This window comes from Streptopelia decaocto (genome assembly GCF_964273445.1).
Source record: "Streptopelia decaocto genome assembly, chromosome: 4".
In the NCBI taxonomy this organism is placed as follows: Eukaryota; Metazoa; Chordata; class Aves; order Columbiformes; family Columbidae; genus Streptopelia; species Streptopelia decaocto.
The window spans coordinates 65,701,331-65,724,283 of record NC_138658.1 but is presented as its reverse complement, the minus strand read 5'-3'; the positions used below and the strand labels follow the sequence as shown (position 1 = coordinate 65,724,283).

Genomic DNA, 22,953 nt, shown 5'->3' with positions numbered 1-22,953 from the left:
CGAGTTAAAAAGAATTCTGAATCAGAGAATTTTGAAAAACTCCTCTTTTTTGTGCATTTCAATTTCAGCATAAACCAGTTGCCATTCAAGCGTATTACCATCTTGACGTTTCTTGCTTGCTGGGCAGCCAAAATGTGCTGCTTCAAAAAGCAAGTTCTAGTAACAAGTTCATACAAAAAAAATTGGAAAGTATTCCATGTCATAATTTCTCAAATACAAAATAATCACCCACACAGAGTCTCTACCTTTAAGAATCCAACTCAAGGAATCCCATCGCAATAAGCAACCCAAACATCCAGACACTATAATCTAAAATGAAAAAGAATTCCCCAAAATTAAGGTGTGCAAGTAGAGTCCTGCAAGAATCAGTAACAAACACTAATAGTTTTTCCTTCTTATAATTCTCAGTCAACAGATTAAGAGATATCTCCAAGGAAGGGCATAAAATTTACCCACAGTTTTTTTTAAAAGAGAATAAACATTTGCCAAAGACTCAGTAGAGCAGTTGATCAGTATTTTTGCCATTAACAGCTTGGGGCTGTATGTCTACAGACAGTAGTTCCTGCCAGTTTATAGACCAGTTCCTGCCCAGTGCAGAACATAAAGATTAAGTTTTGTCTGCTTGCTCCAAACTGGGGCATTAGTCTGCAGACTCCTCTACAAAGCTGTATGAGAAACCTTTCTTACAAAACTTTTTTGAAGATGCTCAAATGCCATTAAAAGAGATCATAAAATTACAGGACATGCCAAAGGGGAAAACAGAATGAATGTTCATATGGACAGAGCGAACAGTGAATGAATATGCTGTCGTTTCTTAGAAAGAAGCTCAAAATGAGAAAGACAGATCACCCAAGCCAACTGCTATACCATAGTAATGGATTGCAGAATACACCAAAAACCCCAAAATGTTTTATAGAACTATAGAATTTGCACATCTTTGCCTAGGAGGCAGAATAGTCTCAACTCAAGACAGCACCATTCTCCAAAGACATTCACATTCTCTCCACAAACACACCCAAATAATCGCTGAATACCAACACACTCCAGAAAATTTCCCTGCTGAAGTCTATCATCAGTTACCTTATGTGTCAGCTATCTAGGTTTTTAATGAATAAAAGAAAACAAAGACTCTATAATCTGACATAAGGAGTCCAGCAGTCCTGGTCTCTTCTGGCAAGAGCAGTTTGCAGCATTGATGTTTAATTAAATGCAGTGTTCACATTGACAAGTATGAACCACTGTGCACTACAAGAAAGTTTTTCCAAAAATTTATTCAAAGAACTCGAAAAATCAACTCTTCAGATATTTCAATAAGTAGGGAATGGAAAAAAAATAGCCATATGTTTAGCCAAAATGGAATAGGTCTTTACTACCTCTAGGAGGATCTCACAATGGAGAACTGGAGAAAACTGCAACAGATCACAACTATTTCACCTTTAAGATTATACAGAAGAAGATTGTGTAAATACCTTTAATGATCTCCCCTGAAAACATACTTCCCCTAAACATTGCATCTCATTATAATTAATGAGAAAGGTCTGTAAAGGGCCAGGATCGGCTCAGACATTCCTCACGGGCTGCCTCACACTGAGACAAAGATAATGAGATAATACATATGCAAGACAATTCAGAAGCAAGCACAAGAACAGTGGCACAAGCTCAGCTTATATTCTCCAAAAGACACTCAACAAGAGGTTCTGCAGTCAACCACCAGATAAATACACTTTCAGAGAGCAGCACAAGTCTGCTCCATGTCAAAAACTATGCTACCATGAATGGAGAAGACTGGAAAATGTTATTTAATGTTAGATGATTACTCCAAATCCAGGTATTAGCAGAGGAAGAAAAAATAATCTTAGACTTTTTGTGAAAAGCCAGAGAACCATCTGGCTGCTACAGTCACCTCCTTCCCAGTTGCTGTAACTGGGACATGACAATCCCAGGCAGCTGGACTGCAACAGAAGAGCTGACAATATATCAGACTACATCAAGCACTGCTACAATGTCCAGGTCCTCCAGGCATTCGGGACTGGTAATTCCACTATCTGCAGGCAGGGAAGAACTCTACCTATCAAAACCAATCCATCTGAGTATAGAATCCTGTAATCCAAGTTTCTGTCAGTTATAAACTCTTGTTTATAACCCTACCAACTTGAAAGGGCAGTCTATGTGTTGCTCACTAATTAGAAGTTACTCTAGGCTGAAACCAAGCAGAAGAAATTTGATCACACCCACTCCCAAGAGCAGGAGAACATGCAAATGCTGCATCTGTTGAAATCCTATGTTGAGCAGGCTGCCTTCAGAGTTTTTTTCCATTAAAGTAAAAGCAGAAAAGAAGAAAATTTAGCAAGACCATAGCTACAGCGACATCATTTTACTTGTACATCTTGCCTACATGGCAGAAAAGAAAGACAAGAACTCAACAGAAACTGCTACTACAGGCTCCAGAGATCTGAAAGGGACATGTTATGACTGGAGAAGCTATTTCACATTCTTTATGGTAGACCTATTGGCCTTTGGGGAAAAGGTTGTGTGGTAAGCATCACAGACCACTGTTATTATCTGATTTCAGAGAATATAGGCAGAGCACACCTATTCTTGGAGACCTGTGTTGAATGCACCATCATGCAATGATCTACCATGCCAATAACACTAAGGACGTATCTCAGCTACTCCTGAAATCTGAAACAATACAATTGTATCAGCACAGAGACGGCTGCAAATAAATCCTGACTGTTAGGGCAGCTAACCGACTTGGCACTTGACCTTATAACTCTGCTTTGCATTATGTGAGCCTTTGCAAGAATTCGTTAGTAGTCATAACAATAAAAAAGTGACTCTGCTATTCTTTTTGTGTAGCTGTGAGAGACACATGATAACTAAGCACTAGATGCTACTTAGAAAATCACAAGAGGTAATGTAGAACTGTTTTAAAGGACAGCTTTGATTACTCAGAGCAGAAGCTAATGATAACATGTAACTATATTACACAGAGGTGTCTATTTCGACAGGATAGCACATGAGATAGGCACCACAGACATTACGTAAGTCTGATGTCTTGAAATGGATGTTTCACATATTGGAACAGACATGTTTGCAAAGGAATCAGCATTTCAACATGGTCACTCACACGAGTACAAAAGGCAGAAGAGAGTATGAAAGAAAAATTCCTCAGATAACCAGAGACCTTGAGACCAAATGCTTTTATTTTCCACTAACAGATCAGCTGAAGCTGAGCACTCTGAAAACTGTACAGCTTGCACAAATAAAATGACCCCGAAAACCTAGAACTGACCTCCAACCACTGCCACTGTGATTCTTATCCCCAAAACAGAATAAAGAATACAAAGGCATAGCCCATGATACCTCAGATTTACCTCACACCTGACAGTCACCAAGACAGAAATACAGAACAGAGCAGTTCTCATAATTAACAAGTTAAATGCTAACTAAAAATTAACAAAGTGGGAAAAGGTGGGAAAAGGGGAAATTTCCACAACTTGAATTTTATGTACTTAGTTTGGATAATTGCTAAAGAACTAATGTCAGAAAATTTTTTTTAAAAAAAAAAAGGTTCCTACTGGAATGTTGCATAGTGTTGCATAGCTTAATAGAATAACCAGTACCACAAATACAAACTAAACGGAAAATGTTTTGCATTCAAGAAATTTACTTCTACATGTTGCTGGTGAACTTTGAAACTTAATGACACTTGTGTGCAGCAGTCATGCAGCATTACCCTGCTGTAACTGAACTATACTCTGCATAGTTTAACGCTTTAAAAAAAAACAGGGTTTACACGACCCACAGTCATTTCTCTGGGATGATAAAAAAGCAGTTGCAAAACGCATCCTCTTGCCTCTAAAATATACATGTGAAAAATGAAATATCCATTACCAGAATATAAATCAGACATCAGGTCCCTCTACTGGGTTAGCATGGGATGGCAGGGAGAACAAGTGCTCAGCGTTCAACTGGATCTTGGAACCCAGCAGGTGCACCGAGTGCTGTGAGCAGCAAGCGAAGCGTCCCCTGTCACCAGCACAGGCTCGCCAAATGCAGAGGAGCTGGCAATGACATCCCCAGCCCAGTTCAGAGTGACAGGCCAGAAGCATTTACAGAGATACAACCACAGAATAAAGACCTAAAAATTATCGTATGTGGGCTAAGGTCTCTTTTCTACTGCTCTGTTCTTCTCTTAATACAAAAAAGAAAACCATATTTTGGACTTCAAATATGTATCCACTAATGATGAAGAAGCAAGAATAAAAACTATGATCAGACAGTCAGCAGAAGCGTAGCTACCATTCTGCAGCCTTTTTCTATCCGTCCACGTAAAAGATTACCTGAATGGAATTATTTCAAATCGGTCTACAAATAATTAGATTTCCAGAATTAAATCCTCTCTTTTACACGGCGAAAAAACAAAAAGAAAAAACCTCATGCTGGTCACAGAAGAGCAGAGTTTCCAACACAACAGCTACTTATTTTTGTGAGTTCGGAAAACATTATCTTTAAAAAAAAAAAATGAAACTTTTTTAGGATTCTTACTTTTGAGGGTCAGAAAAAAAGTCATTTTCCAAAAATGAGTTGAAAGGAGCAGATCAAATGCAAGAGAAGCCACTTGATTCAGAAAATACGCGTAACGAATGCATTTATACCTTCATGCTGCATGACTAAAGGCTTCTAAACAAAGCCTTTATCTCTCAGACTGTCTGGCTGTTGGGTTTGGGTTTTGGGGTTGTGGGTCATTTTTAATAAATGCTCCATCCCTTCAAAAGGGAGAACAGTCTGCAGGCAAAAAAAACCATGAACTTGTTATATTTGGAAACAGCTACACTTACAAATAGTATATAAAAGATACAACACAGAGCACTGATTTTAATATTGTACAAATAAAGATAAATGTAATAATGTTTCACACAAAAATCTATTTTAAGGCAATGCCTTCCCCTTCACAGAGATTATACTATCTTAATGCAATATTTACTGTATCACAAACTGCTTTGAGAACACACGTATCTACAAATATACTTTAAATTAGTATTTAAATAACAATCAGAAATCTTTAAGGCACCTGGTTGGTTTAACATAAGAGCAAGCCATTCTGATTAAAAATCAGTGTAGTCTGAAGTCAAGATGCTGTCTCACAATATACGGATCACTCCAACAGCAATTTTCTGGGTCCCCAAAGGATCCTCCTTAATTTATCCTTTATTCCCAAATGAGAAAAATCAGTAATAAAATGCAAACGATGAAAGCATATATACTTAACAGAAACACTCTGCACTTTAGCTACCATCAGAGGCTTTAAATCCATACCAGTTTTATGAGGTTTTCCTTAACACCAGTGGTTTCCAAACAGGTTTAAAAAAAAAAAAAATTTAAAGGTGTGTATTTAGGAGGTGTTACCGTAATTCTTCATAGGTATGTATAACATATGTATAACCACGGCAGCTCTGGAGGATCTTGCTACCATAGTGTAATTTACCATAAACAAGATTCCTTTCTTAAAAGCTTTCTAGTGCTTTGAAACACAGCTGCGCAAAACATAATACCTGCTTATCGATTTTCACAATATTTTAATAGCTAATTCAGTTCAAGCCAGTGAGTCAGAATAAAAATTGCAAACATTCTAGTAAAATTTGGTTGCAGTTGTTTAGGGTTTCACTTTCACCCGTTTTTTGTACTATGCCCCACACACAAGTACCTGTAAAAAGCCCCCATCAACTCTCTCAAAACTCACGACCTATTATTGTGTTGCGATACTGAGCCTGTGTCCATATAATGATACCCACAGAGACCACTCTAATTGGGCAAGATATGAAATAAACTGTAAAACCAACCAAACAAAACCAAAACAAAAGCACTCCCCAAAACAGACTCACATTCACCCCTCAAAAAAAAAAAACAACCCAAAAAACAACCCCACACACACCAAACCCTTAAACACACCTTATCTTCTATCCACATTTCACACTACCCCACCATACAGAGACAGATAATATTGCAGGAAAAGAGGTCAAATGACCAAAGCTACAGAAGTTTGTAGCAGAATCAACACTAGAAACCACATACTCTATATTACTAACAAACCAGAAGGGAACATCCTGTTTATTCTCCAAAATAACCCTGACGACCTAGTCAATCAAGACTCTCATATTCTTTTGAAATACCTATTTTAAATATAAGCAGAAGTGACTGAGAACACAATAATACTGGTATCTCAAACAGCTGGGTATGCCTAGTAAGGCTGGAGACGTTTTTTCATTTATTTTTTATTTTAAATCTTTCTGTACTTACCTGACAGAACTTCTGTCCAGGACTTCAGAGTTTCATCTCCCTGCTACAGCTGATGACACCAAAACACTATACAGCAAGCAGGGGAGGAGGCTCCCTGAAGCGACTAAAACAGTGCTAATGATGTCATCAACATTCTGAGTTGGAAAGATCTTAACGACCATCGGTTGGCAACATTTCTAATGAAGATGATCTATAAAGTATCTGCAAGATTAAGACTTCATAAATTTGTCCTCCCCACCACATCCCCACAAAGCACATTGTGATGGACTGTTTATAAGTGGAATCCCATCCTAGGGGTTCAGAGACCACACGTTCCTTTTAACCTGTTCAAAACAGAAGCCATTGCTCTATCAGTACTGGGGCTTGTTCTGTTTAATCTCTCTGTCAACGATCTGGGCAAGGGGATTGAGTGCATCCTTAGTAAATCTGCAGATGACACCAAGTTGAGTGGCAGTGTTGATATGCTCAAGGGTAGGAAGACTCTACAGAGGGATCTGGAGCAGCTGGATTGTTGGGCTGATACCAGCTGTATGAGCTTCAACACAGTGAAGTCCTGCACTTGGGTCACAACAACCCCAGGCAGTGCTAAAGGCTCAGGGAAGGGTGGCTGGAAAGTGCCTGACAGAGAGGGATCTGGAGGTGCTGACTGACAGCCGGCTGAACATGAGCCAGCAGTGTGCCCAGGTGGCCAAAAAGGCCAACAGCATCCTGGCTTGTATCAGAAATAGCATGGCCAGCAGGATTAGGGCAGAGATCGTGCCACTGTACTCAGTGCTGGTAAGGCCCCACCTTGAATCCTGTGTTCAGTTTTGGGGTCCTCATCATAAGACAGACACTGGGGTGCTGGAGAGAGTGCAGAGGAGGCAACAAGGCTGGTGAGGGGTCTGGAGCACAAGTGTGATGAGGAGTGTCTGAGTGAGCTGGGGCTGTTTGGCCTGGAGAAAAGGAGGCTGAGGGGAGACCTTATTGCTGTCTGCAACTACCTGAAAGGAGGTTGTAGCATGGGGGGTGTTGGTCTCTTCTCCCAAGTAGCAAGTGATAGGACAAGAGGAAATGGCCCCAAGTTCCATCAGGGAAGGTTCAGATTGGATATTAGGAAACATTTCTTCATGGAAAGGGTTGTCAGGCATTGGAACAGGCTGCCCAGAGAAGTGGTGGAGTCACCAACCCTGGAGCTGTTCAAAAGACATACAGGTGAGTTTCTTAGGGACATGGTTTAGTGCTAGATCTAGGTTATGGTTGGACTCTGTGATCTTAAGGGTCTCTTCCAACCAAAATTATTCTGTGCTTCTAAGCAAATAATCACAGAATCATTGAACAGCCGAGGTTAGAAGGGGCCTCAAAAGATCATCTGGTCCAACCTTTTGAGGGAAAGAGAGCCTAGATAAGATTATCCAGCACCCTGTCCTATTGCATCTTGAAAACCTCCAGCAATGTGGACTCACATTCCTCAGGAGGTTGTTCCAATGAACGACTGTTATCACCATAAAAAAAAAAAAAAAATTATTTCTCAGGATGAAACCTCGCCCAGCACAATGTGAACCCATTGTCCCTTGTCTTCTCCATATAGCTCCTTGTGAAGAGAGAGCCTCTGTCCTCTTTGTAGCTGCCCCCTAAGTTGGTGAGAAATCACTGCAATAAATCTACTACTGAGAACAGTTCTTTCTGTGGAAATTCTGTCATCTTTCTCAAAAATCAAAAGTATTGCATGGGAGAAAAAATTCCTGAGATGTCAAGAACCAACTCTTCTTTGGAATTTATTTGAATTAAAAGAGCTCAACAACTCTCAATATTTTTACTCCTAAATTGTTTCTCATTTAGATGTTTAATTGTTGCACTCATCCCCAATTTCTGTTTGTATACAACACTAGTATTTTTTTTCCCTTTGTCTCAGTGTTGTACCCATCGCCAAAATTGGATTAAAACTGCACAGATTTTCTTGTTTCTGAATGACTTAACTAAAATAAATTTTAAAATGCCAAGTCATACAAATAATCAGTAGGCAATAAGTAAAATAAATAAATGAAAGAACAAGCATGTGTGTTTCAAGATTTCCTCAGTTCTCCACATAAGAATTTGTGTTTGCAGTCTTTAAAGACTAAGCTATTTGAGAAAGGAATTAGGCAGCAGTACAGCTCATAACATATGCATCCAATCATTATTACAGAATAGCATCCCAAAACTAAGTTGGTATTAGGTCCCAAAACTTAGAAAACTGTTATCTGAAGTAGAGGGAACATATGCAATAAAAGTACGTTATAAGTAGGATCTAATTGCAGGAGGTGGATAAAGAAACTTCCAGCTTCTTCACGTCTTGATGTCATTCAGAAGATATCCTGCACATTTGTACTACAGCACCTGCTCAGCAACACAGGTTCTGGCTACGCTGTCAGCATGGGGCATCCTTCCCTCTTTGGCTCATTAGGTTCAGATAATCAACTTGGATAAAGAAGACACACTCTTAAAGCTCTGCTATCAACCCACAAATCACACAGTTAAGGTATTGAAACAAGAAATGAAGTGAATGAGGTTTTCATAATACAGTTATGCTGCTTCTTACAAAGCCTGATAAAAAGAAAACTAATTTTGGCACTTCAGTCATTTCAAATTATCACAGTAGTGACTACACAGTTACGACTACATTCTAAAACGGACTGAAAAGAAACAGGCCTTCATTTTTCCACAACACCACAGGGTATCTATAAAGCTCCTCAAATTCTGGTGTGGTTTCACTTGGCTTCTTTTTTCTGTCCTCACCCCACATCCTCCTGTCAAACAGGTTTTGGAAATTTATTCTGTCCCCTTCTAAAATACAGCTATTCACCTCTGACCAAGTCCTAAATAACTTCACTGTTAAGGTACATTACAAAGAGTGTTTACAGTGGTATTACTACTATTATTAGTCATGAGGTTGTTCGTGGTGACTTCCACTGCTGCCAAATAAACTTTTGAATAAAAATTACTTTTGCACATGAAGTTTTCTGTTTTGCAGAAGAGAAACATGAAGGCTTTATGCACAGTAATGGCTGGTAAGAGTTTAGAAAGTGGCAACATCTGACATGACTTTTTTCTGCTTCAGCTACATCTGCATCTATTCCATAATACCCTGACCTGCTCTTGATGAATTTTAAAAGGCAAACTGGAAAACAATGAAAGTTCTGAAGCAGTTAGGTAGCACTGTGTGAAGTATAACCAAAACCAACAGCAACAAAAAGAACTAATAATTAAGCCACCAAATAAAATGTATTTGCTTCCTTTCTTTCCCACTGTAATCACAGCCACCTTATGATCAACAGCATCCTCATTCCTTCTTGAAAACACCGGGACTTCCCCAAGTCCTACACCCAGAAAACTCCATTATTAAAAGTATTTTGATATACGCTGACAATGCAGAGAAATTAAAATTTATTTTAAAAAAGAAAAAAAAAAGAAAGAAAAAAAGAGGTGAAATCAGGACTGAAAAATATGTTCTAGGAACACATAAAATCCATAGCAATAAAGGCACATGGGAACAGTAATAGAGTTGTGCCTACGTGATACACAGCTTCACTTTTCTTCCCTCACCTTTTCTGAATTACAGCCATGTGTAGCAACTCACTGTTCCACAACTCTTTTGCATGCCTTTTATCAGGATTCAGCATTAACATTCTTTTTTAAAAAGACATTAATAATGTATGTGCAATAATGTATCTTGAATACTTGAATGATAAAAAAGGGGTGGGTTTTTTTGTCCTTTACTGAAAATAGCACAAGATTAAATCCATGAGGAGAAGTGATGGAGAGTCTACAAACTACTGTGAGGCAGGCCAATTTGACACACAATTTACAGTAATTTTATTAGTTGCTAATGTTCCAATATTAAATTAACCTCATAAACATGAGTATTGCAGATCTGCATTTATGATACAACCATTCTGATATCAATTGTTGCAATGCGAAAATTTTGTTTAATGTAATTTTTCATACAGCAAACTAGCTACATTAATCTCACTTCACCCATCAGATTTGATTCCCGTGTGGTTTAAAGCCCCCCTTCCACCCACACACGGAAAGACAACCGTCCCCCCATCTGAGCCATGCCCATGTATGATACACAAAACATAACTGATACAAAAACTCACTTTCACTGGACAACATCTAAAATATGTAAATACCTGTTCCTGCAGGTCGTAGTCATAGCTATCATGCAGCAGAAGACTGAGGACATACCGAGTATAAATCATGGCATCAATGCCACACTTCTCTAGCTCTTGTCCCAGCCAGGTCTGCACTGGACCCAAAGCATGTAGCAGAGACATTTCAGAAACAGATTCAGGGCCTGGATAAGAGCTTGAGGAGCTTTCAGATGGCAAACCATCCACAACAACTGTACAGATAGGGCGCATGAATCTAGGTGGTTGGCATCCTTATAACGTGAAGCATTTTCTGTAGTTGATATTCCGTCGGTATCTGGAGGTGATTTTCACTCCAGTAAATAGGAGAGAGGCTTGACTTCTAGGACAATCATTTATATTTCCTGGCAGTTAGCCGTCTAGAGACGAACATCACTCTTCAGGTATGACCAGTGAATAAACTAACTCCTAATAGCAAACACATATGTAGATGTGTTTTTCTACCTTAATTTCACATTGAGGCCAGATGCAAGTCCCCAGCAGGACCTATAAAGAGGAAAAAATGATAAGTTGTGATAATATGTATCCATACATGAATTATAGTAAACAATGAAAAAAACCACCCAATTTAGAAAGCAGTCATTTACATGCTGCTTAATCCACGTATATAGTACACCTATGCAGTGTCATTTTGAAGAGTCATAGGAAGCATTCCAAGTTTAAAGGCAAGAAGGGAGACCCTGATAAAAGACTTCACAGCTAATCTGTTGACTGAAATACAAGTTTGACCTAGCTGTACGGGAAAGTTGAGATTTTTACTTTCACTATCAGCTAAAAAACCACCACTTTGATTAAAAAAACCCTACGCTAGCTTGCATGAAGACTGACTGTATATTTTGCATCACTAGAAGACAATATCATCCTATTGGTTTGCACTGATTTCCATTTCTGGAATAGAAAAAAATGTCTTGTTCATAAAATACTGAATTCATGAAATTCATCTGGCCAGGAGTTTCATCAATCCTACCACTAAATAGTTGCTATCTTCAGGCTTGCATATTTTTGGTGTTTTTTTTTCTTTTAGTTTCAATATTTGCATTGCATCAGCACAGTTACACATTTTATCATCCAAAATCTGTTCCCATAAAAATAAAAATTTCTAGAATAACTTAAAAAACTCAAGCAGAACATCATTTATCAGTGCCAGAATTAACACTGAACTCTCTGTACAGAAAGCATACACCAGTCTTACCTGAGAGCTTAAACTTTAAACCATATCCTAAAGCAGACAAACCAGCCTAAGACCACTCACAATCCCAAATAGTCTTGGTAAGTAAGGAGCAGAAGGTGCGAGCATCACACACACAGGCATCCTGCCCTCTAACCCTGAAGAATCCAGTCCAAAAAAGGCATTTTTGGACCAGTCTGCCAGTCAACCACATGCCAATCGGTCATTTGTGTAGGCCTTCTCTCTCCAGCTTTTCAGCAAGAGAAAACAAAGCTCAAATCCTAGCAGGAAATATCCCTTCACTGAAAGGAAACAAATACTAAAGGATCTAAGCAAAATCTACTGGTTTGTTTCAACCCCACCGCAAGATAACCAACACACTCAAAACAGACATCATCTAATCTATATACTGCATGCAGCATTTCATGCAGGCAGCATTTGTTTTGTGGCCAAATAAAATTGAAGGGTGACCTTTGAGTTGATACTTATGTCCAAACAACAAAAGATCATAGTTTTTAGGAGGTTTCTTTGCATCACCACCCAGGGACAACTGTATATTCCAGATCTTTACTGAGTCAATGGAGACATCATCAAAAAGAAATCCATTATAATCAGTTGCTGCAGTCACTACACTAAAATCCCCTTAATTCTCTGATGGCAGTGTTCATTTTGAGAAAGTAGGTAACCCAAGAGTATTCAGTCTTTGTCAGTAACATGTTTGTATTAGTCAGAATCTCACAAGAAAGCACAAATAACAGTAGGAAGAAATACTCTTCATAGAGCCTGGAGGTTACTGCTTCATCACATAATTAGAGAATGGAAAGTATGAGAAAAGTCTAACATTGTAACCAAGATACCCCAAATCAAGAGCAGCAAGTCCAAGCTCTTTCATCCTTCCATCGGTGTTCCACATCACAGCATGTGATTAACACTCTCCCTAAGTCAATGCCACAATCCCGGTGAGCCCCCCAAATCCCATGTTTCAAAGATCTGGGAAAACCGACGCCATTGATTTGTCTTTTTTGAGACACGGAGCAGAACTACCTGAGTGTTCACAAAATCAACTTTTTGATAGACTTGACAGAAAGTTCCACTGCAAAGGGGAATTATGAAAGGGTGGATGGGGAGGAAAACCAGAAAAATAAAAGTGAGAAAGTGACCAAACAAATTCATTTATTCTAATTCAGCAGGTCTCTACCCAGGTATCTACCCATAATCTTTGCTTTTACCAAATGTACAGGGAATGGAGAGGGACAGCAAACACACGTTCCAAGTAGTCTTTCATTTGCAAAGATACTGTCAAAATCAGTCAAGAGAGATGGGATGGAGAGGGCTCGGTTAAGGTGATCACATTTTTCATTGAAGGTTTTGAATATCCATTTAGCAAAGCAACGGGCTTCTGGAAATTGAGCTACTTCAATCAAAAGCAACTGCATCAGTGGGCAACAGAAGAGCTATAAATGTCACCTACGTAGACTTCTTTAAGGCCTCTGACACAGTCCCGCACAACATCCTTGCTGCTCAACTGGGAGATATGGATTCCATGGATGGATAAAGAATCAGCTGGATGGCCATGTCCGAAGAGTTACAGTCAATGGCTCAATGATCAAGTGAAAACCAGTAATGAGTGGTGTCCCTCTAAGGTCCATACTAAGAACAATACTATCTTGTATCTTCATCAGTGACAGAGACACAGTGGGACTGAGTGCACACTCAGCAAGTTCACAGGAGGTGACACCAAGCTGTGTGGTGTGGTTGACATGCTGGAGGGCAGGGGTGCCATCCCGGGGGACCTTGACAGGCTTGAGGAGTGGGCCTATGCGAACATCATTAAATTCAACAAGGCCAAGTGCAAGGTCCTGCACCTGGGTCAGAGCAATCCCCAGTGTCAATTCAGATTGAGGGGTGAATGGATTGAGAGCAGCCCAGTAGAGGATTTGGGAATACTGGTAGTTGAAAAATTGGACATGAGCCAGAGCTTGCAGACCAGAAAGCCAACCATATCCTGGGCCACATAAAAAGAAGCATGTCTAGCAGGCTGAGAGAGGAGATCTTCCCCTTCTACTCCACTCTTGTGAGATCCTACCTGGAGCACTGTATCCACCTCTGGGGTCCCCAGTACAAGAAAGACATGGACTTGTTTGAGCAGATTCAGAAGAGGGCCATGAAAATCTTCAGAGGGATTGGATTGCTCAGCCTGGAGAAGAGAAAGCTCCAGGGATAGTTTATTGCAGCCTTTCAGTACTTAAAAGGGGCTTATAAGAAAGCTGGGGACAGACTTTCGGGGAGGGCCTGTAGTGACATGGCAAGGGGCAATTTTTTTAAACTGACAGAGAATAGATTTAGATTGGACATAAGGAAGACATTTTTTATGATGAGAGCAATGAGACACTGGAACAGCTTGTTCAGAGAAGTTATGGATGACTTATTTGAAATGTTCAAGGTCAGGCTGGACAGGAATTTGAGCAACCTGATCTAATGAAAGGTGTCCCTGCCCACAGTAAGGGGGGTTGGACTAAATGATCTTTAAAGTTTCATTCCAAACCAAACCAAACCATTCTATGATTTTATGACAAAGCAAAGGGCTTCTGGATACTGAGGCACTTCAATCAAGACTTACTTAGACACATGGTTTAGATCCTCAGCACCGAGTAAGGACTGAATTTATGCTTCAGCTTTTCTCTACATGAGGTGATTATGTGGCCTTTCTTTTCTGTTGTACTGGTTTCATCTGGGATAGAGTTAATTTTCTTCCTAGTACAGAATCACAGAATGTCCTCAGTTGGAAGGGACCCACACGGATCATCAAGTCCAACTCCTGTCCCTGCATATGACAACTCTCAAATTCACACCATGTGTCTGAGGACACTGTCCAGTCTCTTATTGAACACTGTCAGGCTTGGGGCCATGACACCTCCTTGGGGAGCCTGTTCCAGTGCCCAGCACCCTCTGGGTGAAGAACCTTTTCCTCATGTCCAACCTAAACCTCCCCTGGCACATCTTCCTGCCATCCCCTCGGGTTCTGCCATTGGTGATCAGAGAGAAGAAATCAGGACCTACCCTTCCTCCTCTCTTTGTGAGGAAGCCGTAGAGGGCGATGAGGTCTCCTCTTCTCCAGGCTGAACAAACCCAGTGACTTCAGACGCTCCTCATACAGCTTTCCCTCTAAACCCTTCAGCAACTTCGTAGCCATCTTCTGGACACTCACCAGTAGCTTAATAACTTTTTTATCCTGTGGTGCCCAGAACTGCACACAGTGCTCCAGGTGAGGCCACACCAGTGCAGAGCACTGGTTGACTTTTTTTTAATATCATATTCAATCACCTATTTTAAAATTAAGTTTTAAAATATATACATGCTATAGAAACTGTAAATCTGAACAAAATTCTGAAATCATTTTGACAGTTCTAATTTTACAACTGTCTCAAGTACTTTGTTTTACAGAAACTCTTAAACATATTTCCATTATGTTTTAGAATTAATAAATTTTCATGCAAACCAAGTATTTTCCCATCCCACTACTAAAGAGAAGCTTTCCATATCAAATTAATACAAGTCATTCAAAGAGCCAACATTTCTGCTAATAGATTTTAGATATAACATTTTCTGACAAATAAGTTATCTTCCCTCTTTAATATTTTTCACACTGTCTGGTTAAAAATAACTTTCTCCATCCTACCAATGACCACAGCTAATGTGAACAGGGAGATGACAATATAGTCTAAGTAATTAGTGCAAGGCTAGTTATTTTAACTATGAAGTTGGAAAGAATTCCCCATTTCCAGCTACAGAATGTGATGGAGGGAGATGTTGTAAAATACGAATTACCAAATAAAAATTTACACATCTCTATAACAGTTTTTGAAAACTACTGATTACTTACAAATCCTAAAGTCAAAAATATATTATGAAATTCTTTCAAAAGAATTTCTACTTACTCCACTTCCTAGTTGAATATTTCCTCTTAAGTAATCTTCAGTTTTTGTAATAATAATCAACGACCTTAGCAAGGTCACTGTTAGATAAGCTGTCACCAGCTCAACAACTATGGGCACTGGAGTCAATTTATGAGGTGTCTTGTAAAGGAATGAGAATACAATATTGTGTAAACACTTGGATTTTAAAATTTACACCATCTTGGAATAGATACTCTTTCTCAAAATTCTACTCACTCAGTGTGATAGTCACTAAACATTATTTCGACCTAAAAAAGACAGCAGAAGACAATAACTGAGTTTTAGTGTACTGAAATCCAGTTATGAAAAAGCAACACCTTTAAATAATCTGTAGCAAAAGACCAGAAAGAGGATCAATGCTACAGAAACTGAAGCTGGAACACCCTAGGTCCATTCCCTAGAACAGAGTTGTTCTTGCATGGTCAATAACCTTTTTTGACAACTAAATAATCTTAGTCTTCCCCTTAAGTGAAATGGCATATAGGTATTGTCATAACAAAATTACAAAATAATAATAATAAAAAATTTAAAGTGTCATGGTACCACAATAATGAGAGCCACACAAACACCTTCTTCTGATAGTTCTATCTATAGGAATACAGCATGATAACATAAAATTACACTAAGGTTATCAAAGAGTGCAGTAAAAGAACGGTGTAATGAAATCATTCTTCAATGAAGCTTGATAGAAGCCCACCAAGAATGTGCTGGCATATGTAACTGCCCTTATCAGACTATCAGCAGGAGGAGTTGATTGGCTAAAAGCTCATGCCGGGCAAGACATTCCCATGTCTTCAGCAGCTTTTTTTTCCTCTATAATTCCCTTACATACAAAAAACAAAACAAAAAACACAACAACAAACAAAAAAAACAGGTTATTTTAAGGAGCTTAAAAGGCCTTTTTTTCCAATTGTTTCTAATCTCAGAAAACAGCGACGAAAATCAAATCACAAACCCAATGAATGAATCTAAAGTAACCTAAATATATTTTAACAGCACCAAGAGGTCTCTGAAAATTACATATCCACATAGCAAGGTTCTGGTCAAACATTTTTTGTCAATGAAAAAAATATGTAGACATAATGCTTTAACAAGCTTTCTTAAAGATATACCTACCACCAACTCCTACAGTAACAGAAAATTTTGGAATAGGATAGTAAAAAACGTACATCTTATTATTGACCTTTCAGGAAAACTAAAGGTCCATAGACTATTTCTTGGAGATCATGAAAAGGTAACTTAAAAAGGAAGCCAATTGTCTGCAGGCTCATATTCACTACACTGGGCTCTACACTCTCAGTGGAAAAAGAAAAATTACAGAAGCTACACACTGAGGAAAGTTGAAAACTCACACTTATTTATATAATCTGCAAAAAAACTCTCAAGCCTCAAACTTACTTTTTACACATTTTTGGTACATCTACTACAGATAAGTGATCTCTTAGATAAAGCCACAGATGTCACCTTTTTCCTTCCACTCCCAAAAGGGGTAGCACCCGTGTTTCCAGTGCTTCATTCTGCCCCCGTTATATGTTAACAATCAGACCAAACGCATTCTCACACAATAGTTAAGTCATAAATGCTGTTTTACAGTTTCCTCTATTATTCTGTGAAATATGCCAGTACATTACATAGTTTACAATCAACAGCCCTCATTGTCAAAAGTGTTTTTTCCCCACTATGGTTTTTGACAATTTAAAACAATTCTCCAATGCACAGAGGAAAAGAAAATATTATAGAATTCCTTTTTTTTTTTTTTTTTTTTTAATGTGGATGTAAGTGTCCATATTTTCTAACCAAGACACATTTTTTTAGTAGCATTTTTTCCTGGAATGGTTAAACAATCGTTCTCCCTGACAACTACACATCCCAAAAATGCAAATCCTAATTAGTATAAATCAAAGTGAAAATTTTAGCAAGTTTGGTCAATAAGATACTAAAATCACATATTCACTTCAGTAAATTTCAGTCCCCTCCAGAAGACTGATTATCAAAAGTACAGGCATTGTCATACAATGGTAACAGAAGTCCAAAATTGTTCTTACATATTACAGAGGACTCAGCAACTTCACACATCATTTATTTTGTTACTTTCAGTGAAAAATCCATATAAACCCTTAACATACAAACCAAACAGCCACACACTGGAAGGGCACTGTCAAAGGCCAGGAAAAAAGCCTATTTAAAATCTACTAAACAATAGAATTTGTGTCCTTAATAAATTTCACATGGCATTTAAAAGACATGTGAATTAGGAAGTAAAAGTTGTTGTTATTTTTTAATCACATTCCTCAATAGTCTACAAAATTTGGCTGCATGGCCTTCAGAGCAAGGACAGCTTTTTTATGCACTGGTGATATTTGGTGCTTTTGCACAATAAACAGCAAAGCAGGGACTTGATTCATGACTGTCAGTGAAACACTATAATAAACCAAAAAACCTGATAATGCCTGTGTTATAAACAAGCTCTCCCTCCATCCCAGTTCAGACTATTTCTGCCACAAAGCTTCAGAAGCATTGTCATGTCATGAGAAACACCTGGCTGGAATCAAAGCAAGGAACACTTAAAGTGTTTCCTTTTTTAAGAAGTATTATGAGCAAGTGCAAGAGTGGTACAGTCTCATTTGTAATGGATATATGTTTGACAGTTGACTGAAGTCTAACAAAGATGGGCTTATGCTGTGCTTATAGTGTAACTCAGTCAAGTCAGAGAACCCACACAGGGGACAGAAAGCAGCCTGTGAGTGTTACCATGGGATTTTTTTTTTCTTGTAAATCTGCAAGCTTATTTTCATAACACTTATCCAAATTAAAATCTGAAGCCGTTAATCCCGTATAAAAGCTTAATGGAATTACTCAAAGGATTCAAGAGCTACCATGTAAGCCTCATTTACTTGGGTTAGCACAGAACAGAGATATGACCAAGATGACACCAGGAGAGTCACCAGCAGAGTTCCGTAGGATTCTGCACTGGGACCTGCATTGCTTAACAAACTCATAAGCGACCTGAAAGAGTGAGCTGGTGAGTGATACAGTTAACCAGCTACTTAACAAAAGCAAGCTATCCGGGATAGCAAATGCAAGATAACTAGAAAAATGCAGAAGGACCTTATGAAACCGGACTGGGCAGTAAAAAGGCAAACAAAATTAAGCATAAATAAACTTGAAATGAAAAAGAGGAGGAATAATATCCTCATGCTGTTAATACATAAAACAATGAGTTGTGAGCTGACTATAAACCCCAGGATCTGTTTCCTAAGTAGTATGTTTATTTCATATAACCATAAGCTCAAACCCAGCAGTAGCCAGAAGAGCAAATCACAAAACAAAACAGAAGTCATATTTGTGTAACTAAATCAGTGTTTTGCACACATATTATACGTAACATGCAACCCTGGTCCTGTAATATCAAAGACGACATGACCCTCCATAGATAAACTGCTCAATGTATTTTTTTAATAGAAAGTAACAACGAGTTAGTAAGAACTATGTACAAAACTTCACCCAACAGGTGTTGGGAATCCCTTGCCAAAAGATACTGAGGACTCAAAAAAAAAAAATTTAGATGGGCTTCAAAGGAAATTGAACAAGGGAGATTACTTGAGAGTTCCCAACTAGACAAACCCCATCAGGCTCAGGAAATTTCCTAGACTGAAAACGGCGTGAGTCTAAGGGAGTTTTCAGGAGAGGTATCACATATACTCTCCCTGCTCTTTTTCATCCCTAACAGGCTCACTTATAGATGCTGTTGCAGACAAGTACTGGATTTGACAAAGCCTTTGTCTGAACCAGTACAGCTGTTCTTATAAAACATTCATGTTCACCATAATATTATACTTCAAAAAAAGTAGCTGGAGCAGTTCCATTAGCTGTTCCATTCACAGGGCCGCACATTATTAACATATAGGTACTCTTCTACAAGATGTCAAAGTATCAGTCCTGCCAGAGAGCAAAAACTGAGCTACGGGAAACAGCTGTCACTAGACTGCAGAATTAGCAGGTGAGGCACCTGCAATAGGGGTTCAGCTACATTTTCAAGACCCCAAATTCTTGGTAATCTGAATATTCTCCACTTTCTCAAAACAAGCACGTAATATAAGCTGGAAAATGTACAATTTGTAAGGGGGGGGGGGACACGGACAAAAAAACAAACCAAACAAACAAGATGGAAAGAGGAAAAAGCATGACCTAGCAGTAAAACCTACAAACACAGTAAAAAACAGTCACAGCACACTATGCCCACCATATACCAAAACTTCATTACTTTAGAAAATGGTAAGATGGTCTGAAAGTGGCTTCATGAACAGAGTCTTTTGAAAGGGTTCCTATTACATACAACAGACTTGTAAGGAGCATCTCTACATAGTGAAGACTGAGGAAGTGGTTCTCCACTACATGTAATACGACTTAAAAATTTAATTAATAAACCCTAATAGTTGACAAGTTTTGCAATCATGGTTCAATAGGTGTCTTGATAATTTAGGCAGGAAATTTTATCTTCAAGAGGGAAGTATTGTTATTTCATAGCAACACACAGGAAACTGTTTCAAGAGGTCAAGACTCAAAATTAAAGATGCATTTAAAAAAATAGTCCAAACCAGGCACTTCGCTATGCAGCACATAGGTACTGCTTCCATTTCAATAAACACAGGTGAGCCCCGAGCATTTCTGACAAAATAAAACGTGACAAATCAAGCAATTTCTAGTACCACAGTTTATTGTGCAGTTGTACCACATAAGTGTAAGTACCATGTATCTGCAGCTTGTGCCCTCCCCCCCCAACCCAAGGCATTATGTCTCTAAAAATTTCAGTATTCATTTTAAGAAAGGCTTACAACTGTTAAAAACACCTTCAAACAGATTTAATATACTGAAATATATTTATAGACCGTCTGAATCTAAAGGAATAAAATACTGCTTCACAAATTTCAAATGGCTAGCTGTCATTAACAATGGCAACATCTACACTATTTTAGTAAGGATTTGTCCAAACAATGTTATCCAGCTACCAATACAGTCCTAATAATTCCATTCAATTCTTTAAAAACTATGAACATAAACTGCGACGAGAAAATTTTTTTCCAGTTTAGTTTGTTACTGTCCAGACTGGACCTTGAACTACATTTCAAGCTTGCTTAAAACTGATGTTTGAACTAAATTTTACTCCTTTGTTTAAAAAAGACTACTTTTTAAAATTGTATCTGAAAGAAAGAAAAAAGTACAAATATTGCATAACCTAGAAATATTTTTCACGTTAAAAATGAACTTAAAACAATGCTGCATATGACTGAGAATATTTGAAGTAATTACTACTATTGCCAGCACAAGTACCAGATTGTAAAAACCAGAAGTGCTGTTTTTTAAACCAGCATTAACTAACTTCCAAGAGAACACCAGCAGCAGCAACTTGACACAGAATGCTGTGTGGCTGACTCAAAGACAGTGTAACACAAACTGCACCACAACCACATGCTGCCACCAAGAGGATGTTCTGCTGTTTCTCCCTTGGTCCCTTCCTGGCCTTCTCCACCTTTCGTCCTTGTATTTAACTCATCCACTGCGTAGTTGCAGGGACGAACTGGATCAGTTTCTTCTAAATAGAAAGAAATAGTTTTTGGTGGGCCAGTCTTCAAAAAAATACAAATAAGCAATTAAGTCTTCCCATCGCCAGAAAATTTCTACATCTGGCATAAGAGAGGAAGCGGGGCCGCCCCCTTCAGCAGCAGCCCACTGTTGGATCCACTGAAGTATAACAGGAAAACATCAGGAAGGCAGAGTTCAGAAACTACATTTTAACCAATTCAGATGCAAGTCTTTCAGACCACTACTACTCTTTGGAGCATGAAGCATGGAAGCCAATCCAGGTACTTCAACAGATATGAGATGTATTTCCAATATTTTTATAGAGATTCCTTACAGACCCATGCAATTGTATCCCATACTTAAATCATTCAGCAGATTCAGCCTCAAAACAAACAGAATCAGCAGCCTGGTAATAAAGAAATTTCTGCTTGCTTCTAAGTTTGTTAAGAGAGAGGCAGGTGCTGTAACCAGCCTAGAATACTATGGATCACCAGAGTCTGAAGAACCCAAGAGAAAGAGTAAGTGCAAATGCAGAGGGTGGCAAGTGTTCACCTCAAGAACGCAGACGCTGCCTCAGTATTCTCCAACCATCAGTGTAATTTCAGTACCACTGACATCAGGTTTCAGACTGTTCTGTTACCTTTCTTTTTACCACGGAAGTCACTGGTATAATTTCAATTTTTCAATTTAAAATCGCAGACCTTATCAGCATACCAGAGCAAAGCCAGTGACAAATGTCTCACTCTCTCCTATTCACCTCAATTCCATCACACATCGGGACTGCCTGGTTGGACTGCCACAGGGCCTGGGAGGTCCTGGGGAGAAATACCTGTCTAGCTGTAACTTCAAGGAGGAGACAGTCTTTTTTGTTCAGTCCCATGCAAATCTTCACAGGGACACTATTTACGAAATACTGCGGCTTTTACTATGTACACAAGCAACAGACCACACATCACTGATTACCATCATCATACTTCACTAACTGCTTCTTGGATTTAAGGAAACATAAATAGGGTTAATAAAAAACAACCCCCCAAAATAACTAAGATCACAAAGGATGCACACATTTTAAGATCACTGAGACATTTATCTTCAGGACTTTCAGCATGTAAAATCTGAAAGCTTTCTACTTCTTGTGTCTCACTATACTTACTGGCCTTCCCATCAACTAGAATATATGTGGGGCTTAACAACACAGTTGAGGATGTAGTCAAGTAATGGAAAGATCTGACACATGCTCTTGACTATTTTGATCACTCTGCTTCCTACTTTCCTGATGTCTTCAATTTACTCAACTTCTAGAGCAGTTCAAACTGTTACTAATAGTTATTGCCTGTGTTTGAACTCCCTTCCCAAGTGGGACAGTAACGGATTGGAGGCCTGAGCACCACGCTAGTGTGCATCCATTAAACCAGACCTGCCTCCAGTTTCCTACCATCTGGGTGCCCAGACACAGCCCCAGTATGCCCGAGAGCTGTTGCCAGCTGCCTCCCGGGCACAGGCAGCCACCAGAAGGAATCGCCCCCCAGCCACCAGTGGGGCTACCCGACAAAATATTCAGTGCTCTTCCTTGCCAACTGAAGCACTACTGCAGCACCAGGCAGGCCAGGGCCGCTCTTTCAGTGTAACCACATAGGATTTATTTCAATTAATATACAATTTATTCTAAGGCATACACTGCATCTTTCAGTTGGGAAGGGAAAAGGAGAATGAATTATGAATTTCAATGATCCAATTACCCCATCTCATTTAAAAGCTATGGTATTTCTCC

At 38.9% G+C, this 22,953-nt stretch overlaps 1 protein-coding gene across 3 annotated transcripts in view; it reads right to left on the bottom strand.

The window, feature by feature from the left end:
* The window catches only part of KIAA0232, a 70,056-nt gene that overhangs the window by 39,317 nt on the left and 7,786 nt on the right, over positions 1–22,953 (bottom strand). For 2 of the 3 annotated variants that reach the window (XM_082050297.1, XM_082050298.1), the window contains exon 2: positions 10,458–10,961. The exons of the other annotated variant lie outside the window; for it this stretch is intronic. In XM_082050297.1, the coding sequence (XP_081906423.1) occupies positions 10,458–10,688 (231 nt within the window). In that variant the 5' untranslated portion in view covers positions 10,689–10,961. The remainder of the gene's footprint in view (positions 1–10,457; positions 10,962–22,953) is intronic. 3 annotated transcript variants of the gene reach the window in all.